At 42.3% G+C, this 19,044-nt stretch overlaps 2 protein-coding genes across 2 annotated transcripts; both read right to left on the reverse strand.

The window, feature by feature from the left end:
• Window positions 1-1,508: 1,508 nt before the first annotated feature.
• Window positions 1,509-11,151, reverse strand: bmi1a (bmi1 polycomb ring finger oncogene 1a). Its single transcript, XM_035142790.2, has 10 exons — window positions 10,652-11,151; window positions 7,014-7,148; window positions 6,678-6,774; window positions 6,044-6,099; window positions 5,346-5,393; window positions 5,085-5,193; window positions 4,206-4,245; window positions 3,812-3,910; window positions 3,564-3,644; window positions 1,509-2,853 (listed from the first exon to the last, which is right to left on the reverse strand). The coding sequence occupies exons 2-10, from the start codon at window positions 7,123-7,125 to the stop codon at window positions 2,467-2,469; spliced, it is 1,029 nt and encodes a 342-aa protein (XP_034998681.2). The 5' UTR covers window positions 7,126-7,148; window positions 10,652-11,151; the 3' UTR covers window positions 1,509-2,466.
• Window positions 11,152-12,206: 1,055 nt separating this feature from the next.
• Window positions 12,207-16,759, reverse strand: commd3 (COMM domain containing 3). Its single transcript, XM_035142793.2, has 8 exons — window positions 16,551-16,759; window positions 15,545-15,656; window positions 14,384-14,447; window positions 14,243-14,277; window positions 13,394-13,454; window positions 13,257-13,313; window positions 13,091-13,144; window positions 12,207-12,437 (listed from the first exon to the last, which is right to left on the reverse strand). The coding sequence occupies exons 1-8, from the start codon at window positions 16,687-16,689 to the stop codon at window positions 12,378-12,380; spliced, it is 582 nt and encodes a 193-aa protein (XP_034998684.1). The 5' UTR covers window positions 16,690-16,759; the 3' UTR covers window positions 12,207-12,377.
• Between the last annotated feature and the right edge of the window lie 2,285 nt (window positions 16,760-19,044).

Below are 19,044 nucleotides of genomic sequence, written 5' to 3' on the forward strand. Positions count from 1 at the left end.
CCTGACAAAGATCGTCTCTTGTGAAGATGTGTCACTCCGCTCGCTGTTTGTGATCGGCTCGGGTGCGTGTCGAAATGTGTCCTCCCGCTCCTCCCGCTCCTTTGTTCCCGCAAAAATTAGAGCGCCAAATTATCATTATGGATGTGTCCCATGTTCACATTCAACACGAACAGCAGCAGAAGTGATGACGTATGAATCTCTTATCATAAAGTACATCTTATTTGTCTTCTGCTTGATTGAGGGCTCGACCTCTGAGTCACTTCTTATTATTCATTTTGTAGGCGTTTTTTAAGCATTTTTTGTGAACCAAGTTTACATGAAAAGGAAAAAATACATGTTATAAATCTTTTTAAAAGATTTTATAAAATGTCACTGAAATGAGGATCAATCCAAAAATTATTCCCTCTTCTGTGCTGCCCCAGCAAATAAAGATAAAGTAAATATAAAGGCAAGTATATTAAGCACTTTAAGTTTTATAAATGTGCAACTAAATATCTTTGAAATACAAATGAATAAAAACTATATTGATTAAAGCACACAGACATAACACAAGTTTATGCCATGATCCTGAGCGATTCTAAATTTTTTGTACTATATTTATTTTTTCAATATTGCTTGATGGCTCAGGATATTTGAAGGTATTTTTTTTTACAAATGATGTCATGGAAAATAGATTTTTATACACATACATCAACGTCTTTGATTTTTCTGTGAAATAGGATCATCTGCAGGGGTTCTGTTTGTTCGCTTTTTTCCTTACTCACACTAAACATAAATGCGTGGTTTTGTCAATTCAACAGAGGTAATTACATTAAATAAAATGACCCCAATTATCACACATTTACTATATATTTCATCTAAATAAGGAATCTTTTCGTTTCATTTCTGTTTCTGATGAAATCATGAAGCTGTTCTGTGAAACCATGTTTAAAGGGAAAAGTGATGAAATGTATGTTATAGCGTAGTTAGCTTTCTTTATCATGTTTATAAATTCTGCTGCCTAATCCGGATTTACTGTTCCAGGTCAAACCTGGGTTTAGTGAAAAGATATATTTAGTTAAAAAAACATAATTGTGCGTCACAAATACAATGCGTTTCTGTTCTTACAATTTAAAAATAATTTAACTTTCAACAAAGGATTCAGGGCAATTTTTTTTAGTACAATTTGATTAAACATGAAAAAGTACTTAATTCGTTAAATAAAACCACGTAGTGTAGTGTTTTACCTCAAGCATCCAAAAAAATCATAAAATGTTAAATTCAACTATTTCACAATTAGCAAATGTTGGGAGATATTGGATTATTTTAATGGAGACTTTCAGCTTAAGTCTTCTTTAAATTGAATGTGAAGAAAATTTGATCCCGGGCCAGTTCCCCTTCTCTTTTCCTCAGTTATCTTCATCATCACTGCTGACACACACCGACATCTGGCGCTTCGCCCCTCTGCTCTTCTTCATTAGTCCTCCATTAATTTTACTCACTCACACAGAGATCACACCGAGCGGATCTTCTTCCGTAAGTGTAAAATGTTTTTTTTATTTAGATGTTTTATACTGTGCAACAGTAACAATACAATAAGTTGTCCATACAATCGAGCGATACAAATACGGGAAAACACGGGAGACATCAAAACATCCGTCAACTGAGCATGAGATGGAGCCCAAGTCATTCCTTCAGAATAAAAGAGGGGGGATAAGAGAATAACATCGCTGATTAAATATGCATTTAGTTTCTATTTACACGTGGATCAATCTAAAACTGCTTATAACGTGCTTACGACGTGGAGGATAAATAAGCAATCAGACTCCACTGCGGCTACGAGGAAGTTTTTTTTATCTTCCAGTAAAAGGCAAAGTTAAGATTTTTTTTCACTTTTCCTCCATATGTTATTTTTCCGTCAAGCCAACAGCGATGTTGGTTTCCTTTTATTTAGAACTAGATCAATGCCAGAAATACTTCGAAAAAACAAACAAAACATCCAAATGAGACTTGTGGGGTAAACACGTGGAATTCTCTCTTGAAAATAAGTGTTCTCATGAGCATGCATGTTCAAACAGACGGCTTCAAAAAACAACATCCCAACACACATGAAATATTCATGATAAACACGTTGAATTTGAAAAAAAGACAAAAGGAAATATAAAAGTCTGTCTTCAGTCGCTTCTGTAAAATAAAGATGTAGCTTTAAAAAAAAGATGGGGGTAGTCTTCTCGTTTCCAACTTTCTTTTTTTTTCAAATCCTCAACAGCAAACATTTTCTTTCATATTCAATTTCCCCACGCCACCCAACTTCCGCGTTGCTTTTATTTTGAAATGTCTGTGATTCCACTAACAGGATGCGGTCATATTCCGAAACAACCAATGGAGAGAGAGAGAGATACATGATGGAACTACGTTGGCATGGAAACAGTATCAGCTGAGCGGGTGTCTGGCGTTGGCGGGTCCGGTCCGGTCCGGAGCCCCGCGTCATCCGGAGGAGGTCGACGAGCCGTTCAGGGAAACCTTCCGGGGTTTGGTGGTGGCGACGCCGCTGCCGAACTGGGTGAAGGAGCGGCTGGGGGTCGGAGGGGCGGCGGCGGTGGCTGCGGCGGTGGCGGCGGCAGCGGCAGGGGTCCCGTTGGCGTTGTTGGCGCCGTGCGGGAGCTGCGGGTGCGGGGACTGGGCGGGTGTGCCGGGGCTCGGCAGCGAGGAGGACGTGGACGGAGCCCCGGCGGGACTTCCGGCCTTGTCGCTGGCGGAGTCGCTCTCTGGACCGGATCTGCTCGCGCTGTTCTGGCCTTCCTGCTGCACGTGGCTCACCTTCATCTTCTTACAGTTGGGTCGGACTCGGTACTTCAGAGGCAACGGGCCATTCTGTGGGAGTAATAATACAAAACATTAAAAAACATGAAATGACACCATGAATAACAAAATTAGTACATGTTAATACACTTGAGTTACACTATGCACAAAGAGGTGGAAACAAAAAGACACTGTGTGCTTTGTCCAAACTGCTGCCGATAAAATTAAATGTATGAGTTTCAATCTAAAACAACCTAAATCCAGTTTCTCATCATGCATGTTGGATGCATGTTGGATGTGCAGACATGGAGCAACATCCAGAACAAGGCTCAACTCATTTTTACCCAATTTAAGTTTTTGACTGTATTCATTTCCTTAGGTTTTTACTTTTGCTCTGGATTTTGCCATTTGGCAAATTTTACTGTGCATTTTTGGTTTTCTTGGGGCCTTGGAATGTTTTATTTTCTGTATTCATAATTAATGAGGTCCCTACCTCAATGTTTTCCCGATTTGAAGTAAAAAAAGAATACATTTAAAAGTAATTATTTTAGAGGAATCGATTAACACTTGTATTTTGAATGATAAAATAAGACACTTCAGCGTATCTATATCTATGATCCATGAGGATGGATATAAAACTGATCTGACAACGAACAAATTACTTGATTCGTGAATACATTTAAATTAAAGGAATGGATTTGCGGCTCAGCAGCAGTTTGGATAAAATCAACTGAAATCCAGATTTAAAGGATTTGAAATCAAGTCAGAAAAATGTGCCACACCCTTCTCCAAGTATAGATATATGCAATATCCATTAACGTGTAGTAATCTTTCAGAGGTTCGTCTTCATACATGACTTCAACCTGGAGAGAGTGGGAGAGAGAAAAGATCTATTAACAGAGCAAAAGAGATAATAAATCTGCATTAAAGCGAGATTAGAAAATACTATATGAAATCATCAATATATACACTTAAAATAGTTTAAATGCAGTTTATAATAGTCAGTAAATAAGTAGAGCTGAGAACAGACCTGGTAGGTATTGGGGATGTCCATTTTACTGCGCAGGAACTTCCTCAGGTGCATGACCGTCATGGCTGCTGGACACTGCAGGTACCTTATGTTAGCCACCTACACATTTACACAAATATCCACAATTAGACATATTACTGGTTATTGGTGTCAAAGTATATTAATATAAAGTGACTCAATTGTTACAGAGGACACAGGCTGGTCCACCTTAAAAAATATCAGGGAAATGATTTGCTATACAAACACAGCATTTAGCTTGATTTAAACTGTCTTCTAAATACACATTAGTTGCTGAATGATAAGGAGCTCACAGGGTATTTCTTTTTTTAAAGGATGTGAAACAGGAGAAAAATAATCTTGGACGAGAATGTGGACAAAAATCACATTGCAATACCTGATCTTTAGGCTGTTTGTCCTCCACGCCAACTCCCAGTCTGCACAGAATTAAAAAGGGAGAAATGTTGTTTGTCAAGTCTCTATTGTTAATGTTTTTCATATGCCCATGTCAAACTTAAATGCAATAATGAAATTTTCATAAAAATCCTTATTTATTTAACAAAAATCTGTTTACTGGACATTTCATTATCTACTGATCAGCCACATAAATGAAAAGTACATATATTTATTTATGCTTCTTTCCCCCTTGAAATACATTTTAACGTATTGGTACCTATAGCTTACTCCTCAAGTCAACTACTATTGAATATATAAATATACTATACTTGAGCAAAATCGTCCAATAAAAAAAAATAAAGTAAAATAATTAATAATCTCTTATTATACACAATAACTATATACTATACACTATATACACAAAGGCTGAGTATATAGGGGAAAAATCCCCACTAACTAACAAAGCCCATTTTTTTCTCATTGAAAAAATGTATCATAATACATTGTGGACAGTTTGACTTTGACAGGATCTGCTGTGATTTGATCCAGAATAAGAAATGGGTCAATAAACACTCCATAACTATATATAAATATTAATACATCATTCGATAGATCTGATATATATATTTTTTAAACATCTTGTGTAAAACTGTCTCTAACATCTAACATCTTGTTGGATCACATGACATTACTCACGAACCACAAAGTCTATTTTAGGGAGAACATTTCTTAGAAAGAAGCTCTGTGATTAAATTAAATGTTTCCAGTCTGTTAAGAAAAAAACATTTCTACATAAATATGAAGCAACAAAGTTACAGGAACTAATAATCACTTGCTTAAACACACACACACACACACCTAAATGAAAAATGAAGCCTACCTGCTCTGGTCAAAGAACTCAATAGAGAGGCTGATGATCTCATCATCTGTAATGATTCTCTTGTCCTCGTCTGCCACTTCTCCACGGTCCTCGTTTGACCCGTTAGAAGCTGCAGAAAAACACACAGAAGTGAATGAATGTATATTTTTTTGAAACTTTGCTCGAGCAGAGTGTAAATTTACACCGTCCTTACGTCCCAAAATGTCTCTTTCCCACTTTCACTGTGGTGACCAAATGGAATTCATGCTTTCTATTACTCACCGTCTACAGGGTGCTCGGCATAAAAGTCTCTCCTCCTCTTCATTTCATCTGAGGACGTTCAGAAAGCAGAGACGTTACAAGTCTGTCCACCTTCAGTTTACACATGAAAATCATTTTAAGGCTGAAAATACACCAGAACCTGTTCTGTCTGTGTGATTTGCAGCATTAATCTGAACAACAAATCGGAAACACAACAGGACAAGGGGACGTAATAACTGACTAAACCTGCCTTGAATCCTACTTTTACTGTATTATAACTTTATATAATAAATATAACGTTAGTGCTTTATAAATGTGACACTTAGCAATAAAACCATGGGAGTTTTGCCTGACCTAGTTTGACATGTAGAGTGTAACACAAAATCGAAGCTGTCCTCACAAAGTCACTAAAACCGCAGATATAAGAAAACCAAACTGAAAAAACATTGAAATCATCCAAAGCCTTAAAACAACACAGTGTATCCATCTGCAAACATATTTTAGTATTATGATGTGTACATTGATTGGGATTATAGATCTTTTTATGTCTTTACTTTGATAAGGCAGTTGCTGTCATTGCCTTGCAACCTTGTGGTTAAAGTGACTAATAAAAAAAAAAAATTTAAAAAAACCCTACAGCATATATTCAAGCACGGAGTCAGAATGAAAGTCAACACAACATGTGAGACTCAGAGAAGGTTTCAGAGTCACTCTCTTACTTTTGAAGAGGCCGGGGACCAGCTTGTACACGATGTCCTGCAGAGTTTTATCAGACCTAGAGAGGAAGAGACACTTTAGTCAAGTCGCTTACACACTGACCACATCAGCAGTTACAGTTAAAACTAAGAGAGAGAAAAAAGGAACTGACACAGATGGATTTTTCCCATTCAAATTAAGTTTTGGATATATAAGAAGACCAATACATTTGAATCCATTGCATTACAGCACACTGACATTCAATAGATATAGCTGCTTTAAAAGGCAGTGGAAAAGCTCACATATTATATGAGTCTTCCTTATGTCTTTATATTCTTAAACCAATTACTGGCTGCTCCAGCTGTCCAACGAGAAAATAAAGGGGAAAGACACAAAGGGCAAGAAACTGGAAACAAAGAGCTTTCAAAGAAGCGTCACTGCTGCTTAATTTTACAAAAGCAGAAAAGAATAAATTCTTTATATATGAGAGGAATTAAAAAAACATTTATGATGCATCAAGTCAAATCATGGTGAAGCAAAAAAGACAAAGAAAAAAACTTTGTACACTAGGCTCCTTCGCCTACAAAATAGATAAAAAAAAAATTAAAAAAGGGAGGAAATGAGAATAGTAGAAAATTCAATAAGCATGGTTCTCACCGGATGTTTAGCAGAGGCTTGGTTTTATGCACTTGTACATCACAGATGGGACAGTATTTGCTGGTTTCCAGGTAGCGCACAATGCACATCTTGCAAACTGAAAATGATAGAAAGAGTTAAACAAACAATGTCTGTGTCAGAATATATTTTGGACATCCTGGGTATTGGTAAATATGGTTTAAGAGCTTGTTGCTGAGGGGAAATAAAGTTTGAATAAAGGTGCATGTGCACAGAAACATGTAAGAATTATTCCTTTAACAACTTTCTGCAGTTCACTCAGTGTGCCATGAAATTAAGAGGAGACATGGTTTTCACATGGGAAATGGGGTTTCTTACATGAGTGAAGACATTCGATGATGGTGGTTGCGTCTATGAAATATCCTCCACACAGGACGCACATGAGGTGAGGGTTGAGCTCGGTGATCTTTATCCTGGTCGTTCGATGCATGTTTAGGGAAAGGAGCGACAATCCTGCAGGGAAACACACACACACAAAAAACAAGTCAAAACAATGCGTGCGTGACAGGAGGAGGAATCAGAGGGCTGCGGGTTTCTGTCGCCATTTGGAGGAGAGAGAGAGAGAGAGAGGAAGCCGCTGTTTGTTTGACTGCGTTAAAGCAACACCATCTTGTATGCTAATCCGATAATAAGCAAAGGGGAAGGTGCTCGCTGGCAGATTGATAGGCGGCGGCACCGCAGTCACCTGACCGAGGCGCAGGGAATAATCATAAATCAATCGGCTGCAGAGATCGATGGAGCCGCGCGCTCCTCTCCGTGGAGCTGCATTTCACACCGGCAGGGTTTGAACCCATGGAGCAGTCGGACAATGTGCCTGAAACAGACGTGGATCCAAAGGGCTTCCAAGGTGAGGAACGACAGAAAGAAATGGTTTCATTACACTCGGGCTGGGGTTGGATTTAGTTTGGTGTTCAATGCGTAACATTGCATGGCGCTTAAATCAACCTGTGCGTCCAGCTTCAGTTTTAAATTAGACAGCGGAGACAGAAACCACAGGAAATAAAACTCCAGCATCAAAACATTGAGACATCTGCGTCTAATATCACTCTGATCAAACTATATAGATTTTATAATCAATCATTTGGCCGACATTTGCATTTTTAAAAAACAATATGCGCACAGGGTGATGTGGGTGATGTGGAGACACCAGTTCCCCGCGTCAGGTGTGCCACACCGGCTATGTGGGGTGGGTGGGGGGACGGGACCTGAGTGTTTCTATGGCAACTCCTTTTGCTTTCTAGCCCACATGGCTGGTGGCCAGTGACCAGAACCATGCAGGATATCAAACCCCCAAAAAAACAACGGCACGGCGAGCTGGGACCGAGAGGGAGCTAGAGAGGGACCGGAGGTCCCCCCCCGACCGTCCCTCCGCGCACTGCACACACAGCCGCTGGACTGCCGGGGCTGCCGACAGCACGGCTGCCATTTTGTGGAGGAAAAAAAATAAGCCCGTGTATCGGTTCAACGGGCTGCGGGGTTTCCTTCGATAGAGAGGGGGTCGGCAAATAAAGCCGGAATATACCGTTGAGTTTGAGCTTCCTGGACCTTTGAGAGTCCGACCCCGAGGAGAATCTGGGCTTTATTCTCGGGTTTTTCATGGCGTGTGCGCGTTAATCAGCGCCGAGCAGCAGCAACATGGCCAGACGGCAGCGAGACTGCGCCGAACTTGAAGCGCACACTGGATCATAGCGTACTTATTTATTCTGCGCCATTGTCGACTAAAGTCCCGCACACACTCTTCATGAAACACCAACACCGTGTTTACTTTACGCCGATTGGGCAGTTTGACGTTATAAACCTGCTGCTGCTGCGCTACAAAGGCTCGAAGTGTGAAATAAAGTCACCAGCGTTTTTCATTCTCTCTTAAATGTTATGATCCATGTCGCGTATTTATCGCAGAATGTTGGAGAACAATAATCTGGTGCGTAATAATAAAAGCTGTGCTCTGTGGTATTATGTCCTCACATTGCTGTCAACTGAAGAAATTTAAAAAAAACAGCAGCCATGAAAAGTGTTGCCCATGGACAGGACTTGAGAATGTAACCGCCTTTGGATGACAGCCAGGCAAGAGAGCTTGCCCGATCCCGCAGCCGTGCACCGAGCCCCGGCCGGGTTCAGGGCTTCAGCCCGACCTCTCCACGCATGGCGGCCGCCGCCGCCGCCGCCGGACAAGTTTTTTGGGACAGGGACTCCGTTCAAAGGACGCGTCACACATGGATAATGATGGATCATGTCTACATGTATACGGGGAGCCTGTTGCGCCATTAATCGATTGACTGGTGTTTGGACAACTGCTCTCCTTCTGTCCGGAGGGAGCTGCACGCTCACTTTCTCAGACTCCACGTCAAGAACTCCATAAATCCACACGCAGAGAAGTTCATTCATGCTGCCAACAAAGAGTACAGTATACAGATGTCGAGTATGAAATCACTTCTGAGTATAGAAAGGTTGCTTGCACGCATGTACATCACACATATATTTTAGATGGACAAATAAGGTTGAATTATCTGCTATATTCTAGAGATTATTATTAATTGAGAACAGCCAGGCTGCTGAGCCTTTAATTCTCCCCATAAAGCAGCAAATTGAGAGATTTCTCTCGGCTCTTGCAGTGACCCAAAAGTCCTGCCCTCCTCATTTGAGACCAGTTCCTCTTGTAAAGGTTCCCCTTACTCTTAAATCAACAGCAGCTGGAAATGACCCAATTAAAAGCTGCAATGCATGGTCAAAAAAATACATAAAAAACCCAAGACCCCCAAAGGCAACAAACCGCTGTCAGAGAATTTAAGGAATTAAATAAGCTGATCGAGCACATGACTGAGGACTTGTGTGTATATCAAAACAAAAAGGGGATGAACTCCTGCTCTGGGTGTTTGGAGCCACACGATCCAAAGATGTGAGACTGTCAACCTGCAAACACACATGGATCTGAACAACATTATTTTAAACCATCAAGGGTCCACCACAGCTAAAGGATATTTTTCACACACTGTGAGGGCAAAGCAATGGTTCATGTCCTGTCCTGTCCGTGTGTGTGTGTGTGTGTGTGTGTGCCACCAAATCCACACGCAATGCAACAACGTGCAAAGTGAAAACATGGAAATCCACAATAAGCTTTAATGTCTGTATAAGAACACAGCTAGTGTGGATTTAAGTGAAGTTACCGAGGCTTTGGCTGCTTCGTGAGACACAACCATCACCCGGCGACTCGTCCATGCCCTATATGGGCTACATGTATTTTTTTAATTTCTCAAAAAACCCAACCTTCCACCTCAATCAACCTCCTCTTACACCAAGACATAAACATCCACAGTGAGGGGGTGAGAGCGATCCAGTGTTTCCTATAGAAGCAGCCATGAAACATTTATGCACAACAGACATGGCTCGCCTCCTCGGCACGTTGGTGGGAGCCATCCAAGTTAAGTTAATAAATCCAACATTTGGCCACATGAGCCCGAACCCGACCCGCCACCGTGTTCATAACCCCCCAGACATCCCAACTCTATAACATGGAGCCGCTGCGTGGAGACCCGGGCGCAGGAGGACCGTTTGGAGCACTTGCTGCCGTTCACATATGAGCCAACCCTGCCTGGTTCGCCCGAGATCTCCCTCTTTACCTAAATCCAAACGACGTAAGGCAAACACCCACCGTTACCAACTAATACAGACGGATTACCGGGGGTTAGGTGGTGCTACCGAGGGGGCGAGAGGGTCTTTATCGGCGTCCGTGCCCGAGCAGGGAACATCTTTTGCCACAGAAGAGGAGGAAAAAAAGTGGTGCGCAGAGACACACACACACACACACACACTGAGCTCCACGTCGGTGATCGCTGCAGCCACCGCGGAAAGCTCCACATCCACCGCTGGAACGGCGGCTTGAAAAAAACACAAAAGCACCGACCGCGAACCTCGGCTGGTGCCGCCGTTAGTTAGAGGAGATATCGAGGGAGACGTACCTGGAGGCTGGGCTGGGGATCGGCGGGTCTCGGGGCGAGCAGACAATGAAAGTTGGGGAGGCGATCAGCAGCAAATGAATAGGAGCCGAGCCGCCATCTTGAAGCAGGCTGCAGACGCTGTCAGTGGCGGAGAGCGCACCGCGGAGCAGAGCGCATTTCAGATGTGCGAATAAAAACTCCCCGTCTCGTCGCTGCTTATGGCGCCGTCAGCGTGTCCGTTCCGCGGCGTCCAACGAGCCCGCTCCTCCGGCTCCGGCTCGGCGTGAATCCCACTTCTGCACCGACAACTTTGCCTCCAAAACATTCAGCTTCACCCCCAGCGAAATGCAGTAGTGTATATGTGTGTGTGCCTCGGTGTGTGTGTGTGAGTGTGTGTGTGCGCAGTGGAAACTGACACCGTCCCCAAAATGGCTTGTAGTTCGACCGCCCCGCTTTGGTCACGTGGTCTCGTTGCTTAAGGGTGCCTGGGAATTATTGTCGGTGTACGGTGTGGCTCCTGGTCTGCTACGCATGATGTGAAATAACATACAAAACACACACATGTGCACACGGGTGCGTTTTTAGGCATTCGTCCCCAACAGCAGTTTGTGTGTAATTTGAGCTGTTGTGGCACCGTGCGCCGAATTTTTCTCGGCTACTCTCGGTGTATTCTGGTCTTTTTCTTAATGCATGACGCATGATTTAAAATAAGCCACAAGCTGCTGCACTTTGTTACACTTTTCATCACGAACAGCCACAATCCGCGCACTAATGCGCCTCCTTCTTTAGCCCAAATATAGCTCTGTGATTAGTGGCGAGTGGAAAGTGGACTAAACTACGCATGGTGTTCCCTGGACTCTGTGATGTTAAAAATAAAAAGAGCAGAAAGACGCACAGTCCCAACATGAACTCTGCTGGAGCTGCTGCTTCAGCAAATATCTGCTGATCATTGTTTTGTGTTTTTTTTATTCCCACACTTGGTTTTAAAATGCGTCCATGTGACAAATAGCTCTGGAGTCAGACCTTTGTCACAGGCTGTGCTGACATCTGCAAGAACAAGGAGGGAAAAATATGCGACACCACTTCCACTTGATGAATCGGAGCCCTTATGTTTGAGCCAGCGACGCCGAAAACGAAGGCATCTCGGATGTTTATGGAATGTGAGCCGCTGTGGAGCCTCCAAACTTTCTGCTTAGGTGGACGCAGGAAGAAGGAAAGTCTAAAAATGTGCTGGTTATATATTTTTAATAAAGCAACTGAATCCTCAGAAGTCCCAGATCTCTGTTTAAACTTCCATCAGCCTGAGAGTCCTCCGGGAAAAAAAAGCTGGACTTGAGCCTCTTGTTGCAACAAATGCAAAATACACTGCTGTCACGCAGCTATGGCAAAAATCCTTTTCAGAGTGCTGACAAAACACATGTCGACCAACTTTAATGGATCCAAGTTCAAACAAAAATGTCTCACGTCTCCCTGACAAACAAGTGACATCAAGTGGTGTTTATTTGTTTGGCACCAAAATGATATATATATATATATATATATATATATTTAAAAAAAAGACAAGTAAGGCACAAGGTGGATTTTATTTCTCGAGGTTTTTAATAGAAACACAAATGTGAAATATCTTTCGGGTCATTGTCCGTCTCAGGTGAAAAAAGAAGTAAAGCAGGGGACAGGGACATGGTGAAGACCGGTGAAGTCCTGCGCTCCGTGGCGCGGAGAGGGCGAAGGAAACCGGACACCGGCATCACATCTGACTGGCTTTCTCCACACTCTTAGCGGCGTCTTTCAACTTCCCCACCAAATCCTGCAAACAAGTGACCACTCCATATGTTCAACGGGTTAAAAAACCTTGAGGAAATAATCTAAAATATGATTTGAAATAAAATTAAATAAAAACAAATGAGCTTTACTCACTTTGAATCAGACTTTAACAGAACTAGTATAATTATAGATTCAGTCTGGATCGCGTGAATGCACCAGCTCACGTTATTTAAATCCAGGTCAACCGTCACATCACAGCACCAGTAAATAAAGAGCGTCTAATAGAGTTAACTTTGTCTTTTCATAAAGGCAGAATTTTACTAAAATACCCAATGGATCCGCTAAATGCATCACAGTCAGTTTCTGCAAATTACAGCTTGTTGAATATTGATATGGCTGCAGCAACGTGACCAAATCCAAACAGCTGCACTGTTCTGAGGTTGCAGAAAATGTTATTATGCTGAGCTCACAGATCCAATGATAAAATCTAGGACGTGTGACAAAAACCACCAAGCAGTTGATAAAAGCAGATAGAAATAAACACCAGGGGTAAAATACCATTTTTTTAGGTTATGGCTATCCCTCCTTCCTGTTCTCTGCTTGTTTTCTGCAGGACAGAGGGTCTGTGCAAGAAAAATCCAACTCGTGAAAAGAGCCAACAAGCAAGTAAAAAACCTGCACAATCATCGTTTCTACCTGTAGCTGCTCCATCGTGCATGTGAAGTTTACATCTTCAGAGGGTCCTTCGTTCTGACGAGAGGAACAAACACGATCGTTATTGTTTTTACGCACAGAAACATATATGAGGCGTTCAGGAACATTTAAGGTGCAGGTATAGGCTCTGTGCGGTTTTGAGTGTTACCTCAGTGTTCAGCGAGATCAAGTAGGAAGGCTCGTTGACCTTATCGACCTGTCCGTTCTGTGGAAAGACAGAACATTTTAATCTCAGGTTTTTGGGACATGTTGTGAACCGAAAAAAAGGCAGAATGTGTCGTGTACCTTTATGTGGTATTGCAAACGCCAGGAGACGTCGTTAACGTGAGGTGCTCGCCTTCCTATGCTGCAACACAGAGACCATGAGATTATACAGAAGGTGAGCATGGAATTCCGGAAAAGTGCATGTATTCATATCCCTTCATTAACTGGCATCAGTGTTGACATGCTGCACTTGGAACACATTGATGACGAAAAGGCAGGAATCGGTCTGTAAAACTCCACAACTACAGATGACACGCTATTTACGCTAAGCTCCAGTGTTTTATGTGTGGTTTACATTTCTCCAGGACGGATCAAAAGGCTTTCTTTGTTTGATATAATTCGATCACTTTCCTGCAGCTGTTTTTGACTCAGTCTGGAGACACCGGGGCTCTCTGACAAAGAGCGTCTGTTTACGGCGCGTCACAACGCAGCGTTTACACCGCATCAAATCCTGCTCCTTGTCCCTCCTCGACCTGACACGCACAGCCAGAGAGCCCCCCCGTCTCTGTTTCTAATACGGGACTGGAGCAACTGCTCACCCGCCTGCTGCTCCACCCTCTCCCCGACTCCACTAAACCCACTCCTGTTATTTATTCATGTTGACCCTCGCGTTTTTAATGCGTAAAGCCCAATACAACGTCTATAAACGTCCACCTCCAGTTTGCAATCACCAACAAAGCAAGAAGACGAGAACTCCTGCAGTTAAGACTTTTTGCAATGTTGAACTTTAGCTTTAAAACATCTCTCGTCCTCCAGTGTCATCCTGAGGACATGATCGTTGTGCGTAAAAGGACCTTTTCAGCTTAAAAACAACATCAGCTCCACTAATCTCTTTCCCACTGACAGCTCCAAACAACATTTCATCCTTACCTTGCTAATAGACGTACCAGCTCTTTTTTATGTGTCTGTAAAACAAAACAAGCATCAGTGGTTTGTGCCGGCTGCTAAAACCTACAGGACCACATTGGAAAAAATAAAGATTTAACATGTGCAACATTGTTTGAAATATACCTGATAGGTGTTATAGAATATCTCTATTCTCTCTGCACTGAAGTTGAGTTCTTCAAGGCAGGAACTGTGAGAGGAAAACATTTTATTTAGCAATAGATATATTAAAAAAATAACTCAATATATGATACACTTTAAAAAATAGCTGGCTTTAAAACATGTATTTTTCCTTTTCCTTTACCGTTTTATTTCTATGTAAAACTGTTGTCTACATGGTTTGCAGTCACACATCAAATGAAGTTTAATATGTGGAGAAATCCACAGCAACATAAAAACACATGGGGGTTTTAATGGAGTAAAAAAAAGAAGAAGAGTCAAAAACAGGAATTCTGCAGCTGTATTTGGATGCCTGTTTGTTTGGTGAACACACACATGCACCAACAGCACCTGAGGGTTTATCCCCCTCCTCCTCAACACCCATGATAACTCAATCTCCTCTCTAATTATACATTATACACAAAAAAGCTAAATGTTAACTGAAATGGGCAATTATTACAAACTTATTTGAAGAGATTTGCACCCATTGCTGATTCATAAATCACTCAGAAAACATTGCCTTAAGTTTATAATATGAATTCTCCCAAACTGACTCTATTAGACCCACTGTCTTTTCTGTGGGAACATTGCTGCTGTAAGTCTTATAAATCTAGAAATGAGTACATAAAGCTTGAAGTACTCAAAAGCCACTTCTGGCAAGAATGAGTGTTATAATATCCCATGTGGAACATACAGGCCACACAATAGCACCACAGCATGGAAATCATCTCAGCAATGTGACCTCCAGTTTATATTTTAAATACAAAGTGAAATATTTAGTTATTTTGCAGTAAATAAAACAGCTTTTTTAAATCCATTTCATCAATCTCCTGCAGAAATCTTCAGCTGGGTTCAGCTCCCATGGGAGATGCAATTAGCAGATGACATTATAGTGCAATATACGTGTAATATGATCAGCCACGTGCAAACAGCATGATTTAGTGCAGCATATTTCCTGTCACATACACACGATGTGAGCACGGATTTCACAGCCATCACGTTACATGACAACTAATGACTAATGAGCCTGTTATTGGGGAGTCACCACCAGCATGTGCATGTGAAGGGGTTGGGGGGTTAATAATAATAATAATAATAAGGCAACGTGCACGTCGGACCGTCTCCTACCTGATCGTGGACCTGTCTGCGTTGTGTTTGGTCGCCTCCAGGATGAAGGTGGCGGCTGCAGCGTGGCTCTGCTTCAGCAGGACCCGGTCGATGTGCTGCAGCTCGGGCTGATCTGCGCACAGGGGACACGGTGTGAGGCTGGATCACGCAGATACACAACAACCCGCCTATGGACTGGTAGAAATGATTGTGCGCTATAGTTTTTTTCCTCTACTTGCGATCCATACTTGGGTTCCCCCAGATTGACGTGCAGAATGGAAATCAATGACGATTTGCATGTGAATGGGCCCCTCAGCTGCAGCAGGAGGGGGGTGTTCTTTGTTTGTTTGCATAGTGGACATTTCACTTTCTAAATTATTCTGCTGTTTTCTGGTGGACAGATTCCTTTATTGTTGCTGCACACGAATTGAGCCGTGATGCTGCAGAAGTTGTGGTGCAGAGCAAACAGCTGGAGTACACTGTGGAGCTTTTATCTGAGCGGTGTCCTCCCTGTTGCATGAGGTCTAGAAGTGCTCCTTCCTGTCATTTTGCATAATTCAGGTTATATTTACTGCTCACATTCAAAGCAGATCAATAGCAGCCATACACAGAGCGCTGGTGCGTTCAAGGACCTGCTAAAAGGGCGATTAAAGCGCACAATCGGGTGTGTACCCATTATTAACAGTTTAATGGTGATTTAAAAGGACTAACATGGTCTTTTCTAACATGCTGAGGGGACTTGATGGCAGTTTTAATGACAAAGGGGATCCCGAGTGGTCGCTGCTGAGTGTTAAACATGCAGGAGGGGGGGGACCTTAGCGTAAACATGAGCTAAGGTCGCTTTAGCGCAGAGATCAGCGTCTTGTTTGCAGATCGCACTAAAAACACAGGGAGAGAATCTCGCAGGAGAGAGAAATCCACCGAGCAAGCTCCTCTACACGTCCGCACGGAGGGAAACCGGAAGCAGCGGCGGAGACAAAAGCGGCAGCGGCGGCGGGGAGAGGAGAGCAGAGAGGCGGCAGCTCACCGAGGACTCCGGGGTCACCGTGCGCCGACAGCAGGCTGCGGAAAGAGGCGTCCAGCAGCGCCGGGAAGACGGTGTGGTCGAGGCAGGACGGGTCGGCGAAGGAGCGCAGCCCTCTCTGCACAGACTCGGACAACTCCATTTTGCAAGAGAGACCCACACGACAGCAGACCACGTGACGGATCAGCTGATGTTGCGTGTGTGTGTGTGTGTGTGTGTGTAGCTCAGCGGCGGAGGGTTGAGCTGAGGAGCCGAGCGGCTGAGGCGGTGGTTACGTGCAGGGAGAGTTGGGGCTGGCGAATGTGGAGGAATCACCGGGAGATGCCAGAGAGGAGACCCGGGGAGGAGGAGGTGCTGATCTGCATCTAGACTGCGTGTAGAGATCCCTTTACCCCTCGATGCACACAGGCACCAAAGCAAACTAGCTAAACCCTCAAACCAAACCACACCACACCACTAACGACCAGTGGTTACAAAGTGGGTTCAGGGCCAATATTGAAATAACGTGCCTAGACTGTCAACGATGCCATTATGACTTATTTAATTCAAAAATAAATAAAGGAATGACACTGGACATATAGGAGGAGATTTCCATTTGTTTTGAGGATTCAACATTGGACATTTACTGAAAAATCCACCGCCTACAAAACCCTTTGTAAACACACCATGCAAACACTTACATACTTCAGTTGTGTCCCCCACTAACATAGGTCATTCAAATAATGTCCTTTTGCTTTTAAGGGTTCTGTTATAAATTCACAAATACATAGAGGAATGAGGCAAACCTGAGGTTCAAGGGGGTTCAGGGGCCAAATATAGGTCATTATAATATTGTGCCTTGGCTGTTATTGGCACTAAGATTCTCTTTAAAATAAAGGGATGAGACTGGACATATAAGAGCTGGACACATGAAAAGACTCATGTTTTCAGAATTCAGTTATGGACACTTGAGGAAAAATCCTTGGCAAACACACAACACAACTAATATAGGTCATTGAAATAGTGTGCCTTGGTTATTAATGGTACTATTAGATTTTAAAGGATTAAAAAAAATCCTCACCCCAGTGTATCTGCAGATTAAATGGAAACAAAAATATTCCTCACAGATTTTGTTCCATTGACATATAACAAACATCTGAAATCCTAATTTGTTTTGGAGTCTTCAACAAGCCAGAAGATAAATAGATTATTAATCATGTATACAGAGAATTTCATCCACCAGAGCTGGAACCTTGACCTAAAGTCTCACCATTCCCCAATGTAAATGAATAGCACAAGGTTTGCATTGGTTTAGAAGTATGATTTGGAAAAGGAGGTAAAAGTTGGATGTCCTGTGAGTCCAGTTTCAAACTGGGACACTTGATCATAGATTCATAATTCATAATTAGGTCATAATTAGAACAGTAATTGACATTAATTGACAGGGCTGGGTTAAAAACTAACGAGTGAAGAAAGAATATAATCTGGATGAGCAAGATTTTTTAGGTGCCTGCACGTAAGAGACTATTTAAACAGAGATTAAATCAGATCTCACATGTGATCCAATGCAAGCAGGACATTCTCAGTTGAGAGATCGAGCAGAGGAACATAGGGAGCTGGAATTGCACATGCACATGCCTACAGATGACTAGCCCAACATAATTAAGATACAACAAAGAAGCACAAGCTCCAGGCTACAGGAGGAATTCTAATGAAAAATTAATTAATGACTCCAAAGACTATAGATCATCTTCATGACAACTGTTGTGTAGTGAGAAAAACACACATCACATACATGAACATGTCAAAATATTCGGGTTGATGTATATGAAGAGTTACAAATGTAAAAGTCACATTTGAGGCACATAAATGTGGAACAAGAGGACAGATTCCTGGTGAACAAAAAAAGATGTAAAGACTCTGACTGACATAGTTGAAAAGATTAAAGACTCACGGATGTGAATTCAAATATGGGTCATTTCTCTTTTAACCACGAAAGGACCTGACGAAGATCCCACTCTGGATCAAAGCGTTGTTTAATTAAATTTCCTGTGGCACGGACCCGGAGTGGAGTGTGCAGGCTCCTCTTTGTTGATGTGAATTCAACTAACAACATTTAATAAGAAATTAGAGAAAAAAATCACTGCCTGCAAAACCCATCACAAACACAGCATGAAAACAGCGTACCTCCCTGACACCACTGCTTATGATTGTTCTGTAATCACACAATTATGAAAATCAATAAGTTAAAATAATGTATCACACAGACAGATCAAGAGGAGATGAAATAACAGATGGAGAGATGTGTAGAACCAAACACATCGACCGGGTGTTCTGTACATTTACTGTAAATTCCTCTAAAGAGAAGACAGCATCTTTCCTTCCACAAGGCTTTGTATATTTGATTGAACATAGTAACTTGTTAGTTTCACTCAGACATATCACATCTATTTGCAGTCGCTGATTTCATTTCAGAGTTTAAAGTAAAGGCTCTCATTGTGGTTTCCTGTTAAAGACT

Source organism: Hippoglossus stenolepis, chromosome 19 (assembly GCF_022539355.2).
Source record: "Hippoglossus stenolepis isolate QCI-W04-F060 chromosome 19, HSTE1.2, whole genome shotgun sequence".
Lineage (NCBI taxonomy): Eukaryota > Metazoa > Chordata > Actinopteri > Pleuronectiformes > Pleuronectidae > Hippoglossus > Hippoglossus stenolepis.

Coding starts and splice junctions, on each gene's coding strand:
- bmi1a (XM_035142790.2), bottom strand. CDS start 7,125: ATGCATCGAACGACCAGGATAAAGATCACCGAGCTCAACCCTCACCTC. Junction 5,394..6,043: donor GGTCCCCGGCCTCTTCAAAA/GTAAGAGAGTGA, acceptor GAACGTCCTCAG/ATGAAATGAAGAGGAGGAGA. Junction 3,911..4,205: donor ACAAACAGCCTAAAGATCAG/GTATTGCAATGT, acceptor GTAAATGTGTAG/GTGGCTAACATAAGGTACCT.
- commd3 (XM_035142793.2), bottom strand. CDS start 16,689: ATGGAGTTGTCCGAGTCTGTGCAGAGAGGGCTGCGCTCCTTCGCCGAC. Junction 14,448..15,544: donor GCAGACAGGTCCACGATCAG/GTAGGAGACGGT, acceptor TTCCTCTCACAG/TTCCTGCCTTGAAGAACTCA. Junction 13,455..14,242: donor CTGGTACGTCTATTAGCAAG/GTAAGGATGAAA, acceptor TCTGTGTTGCAG/CATAGGAAGGCGAGCACCTC.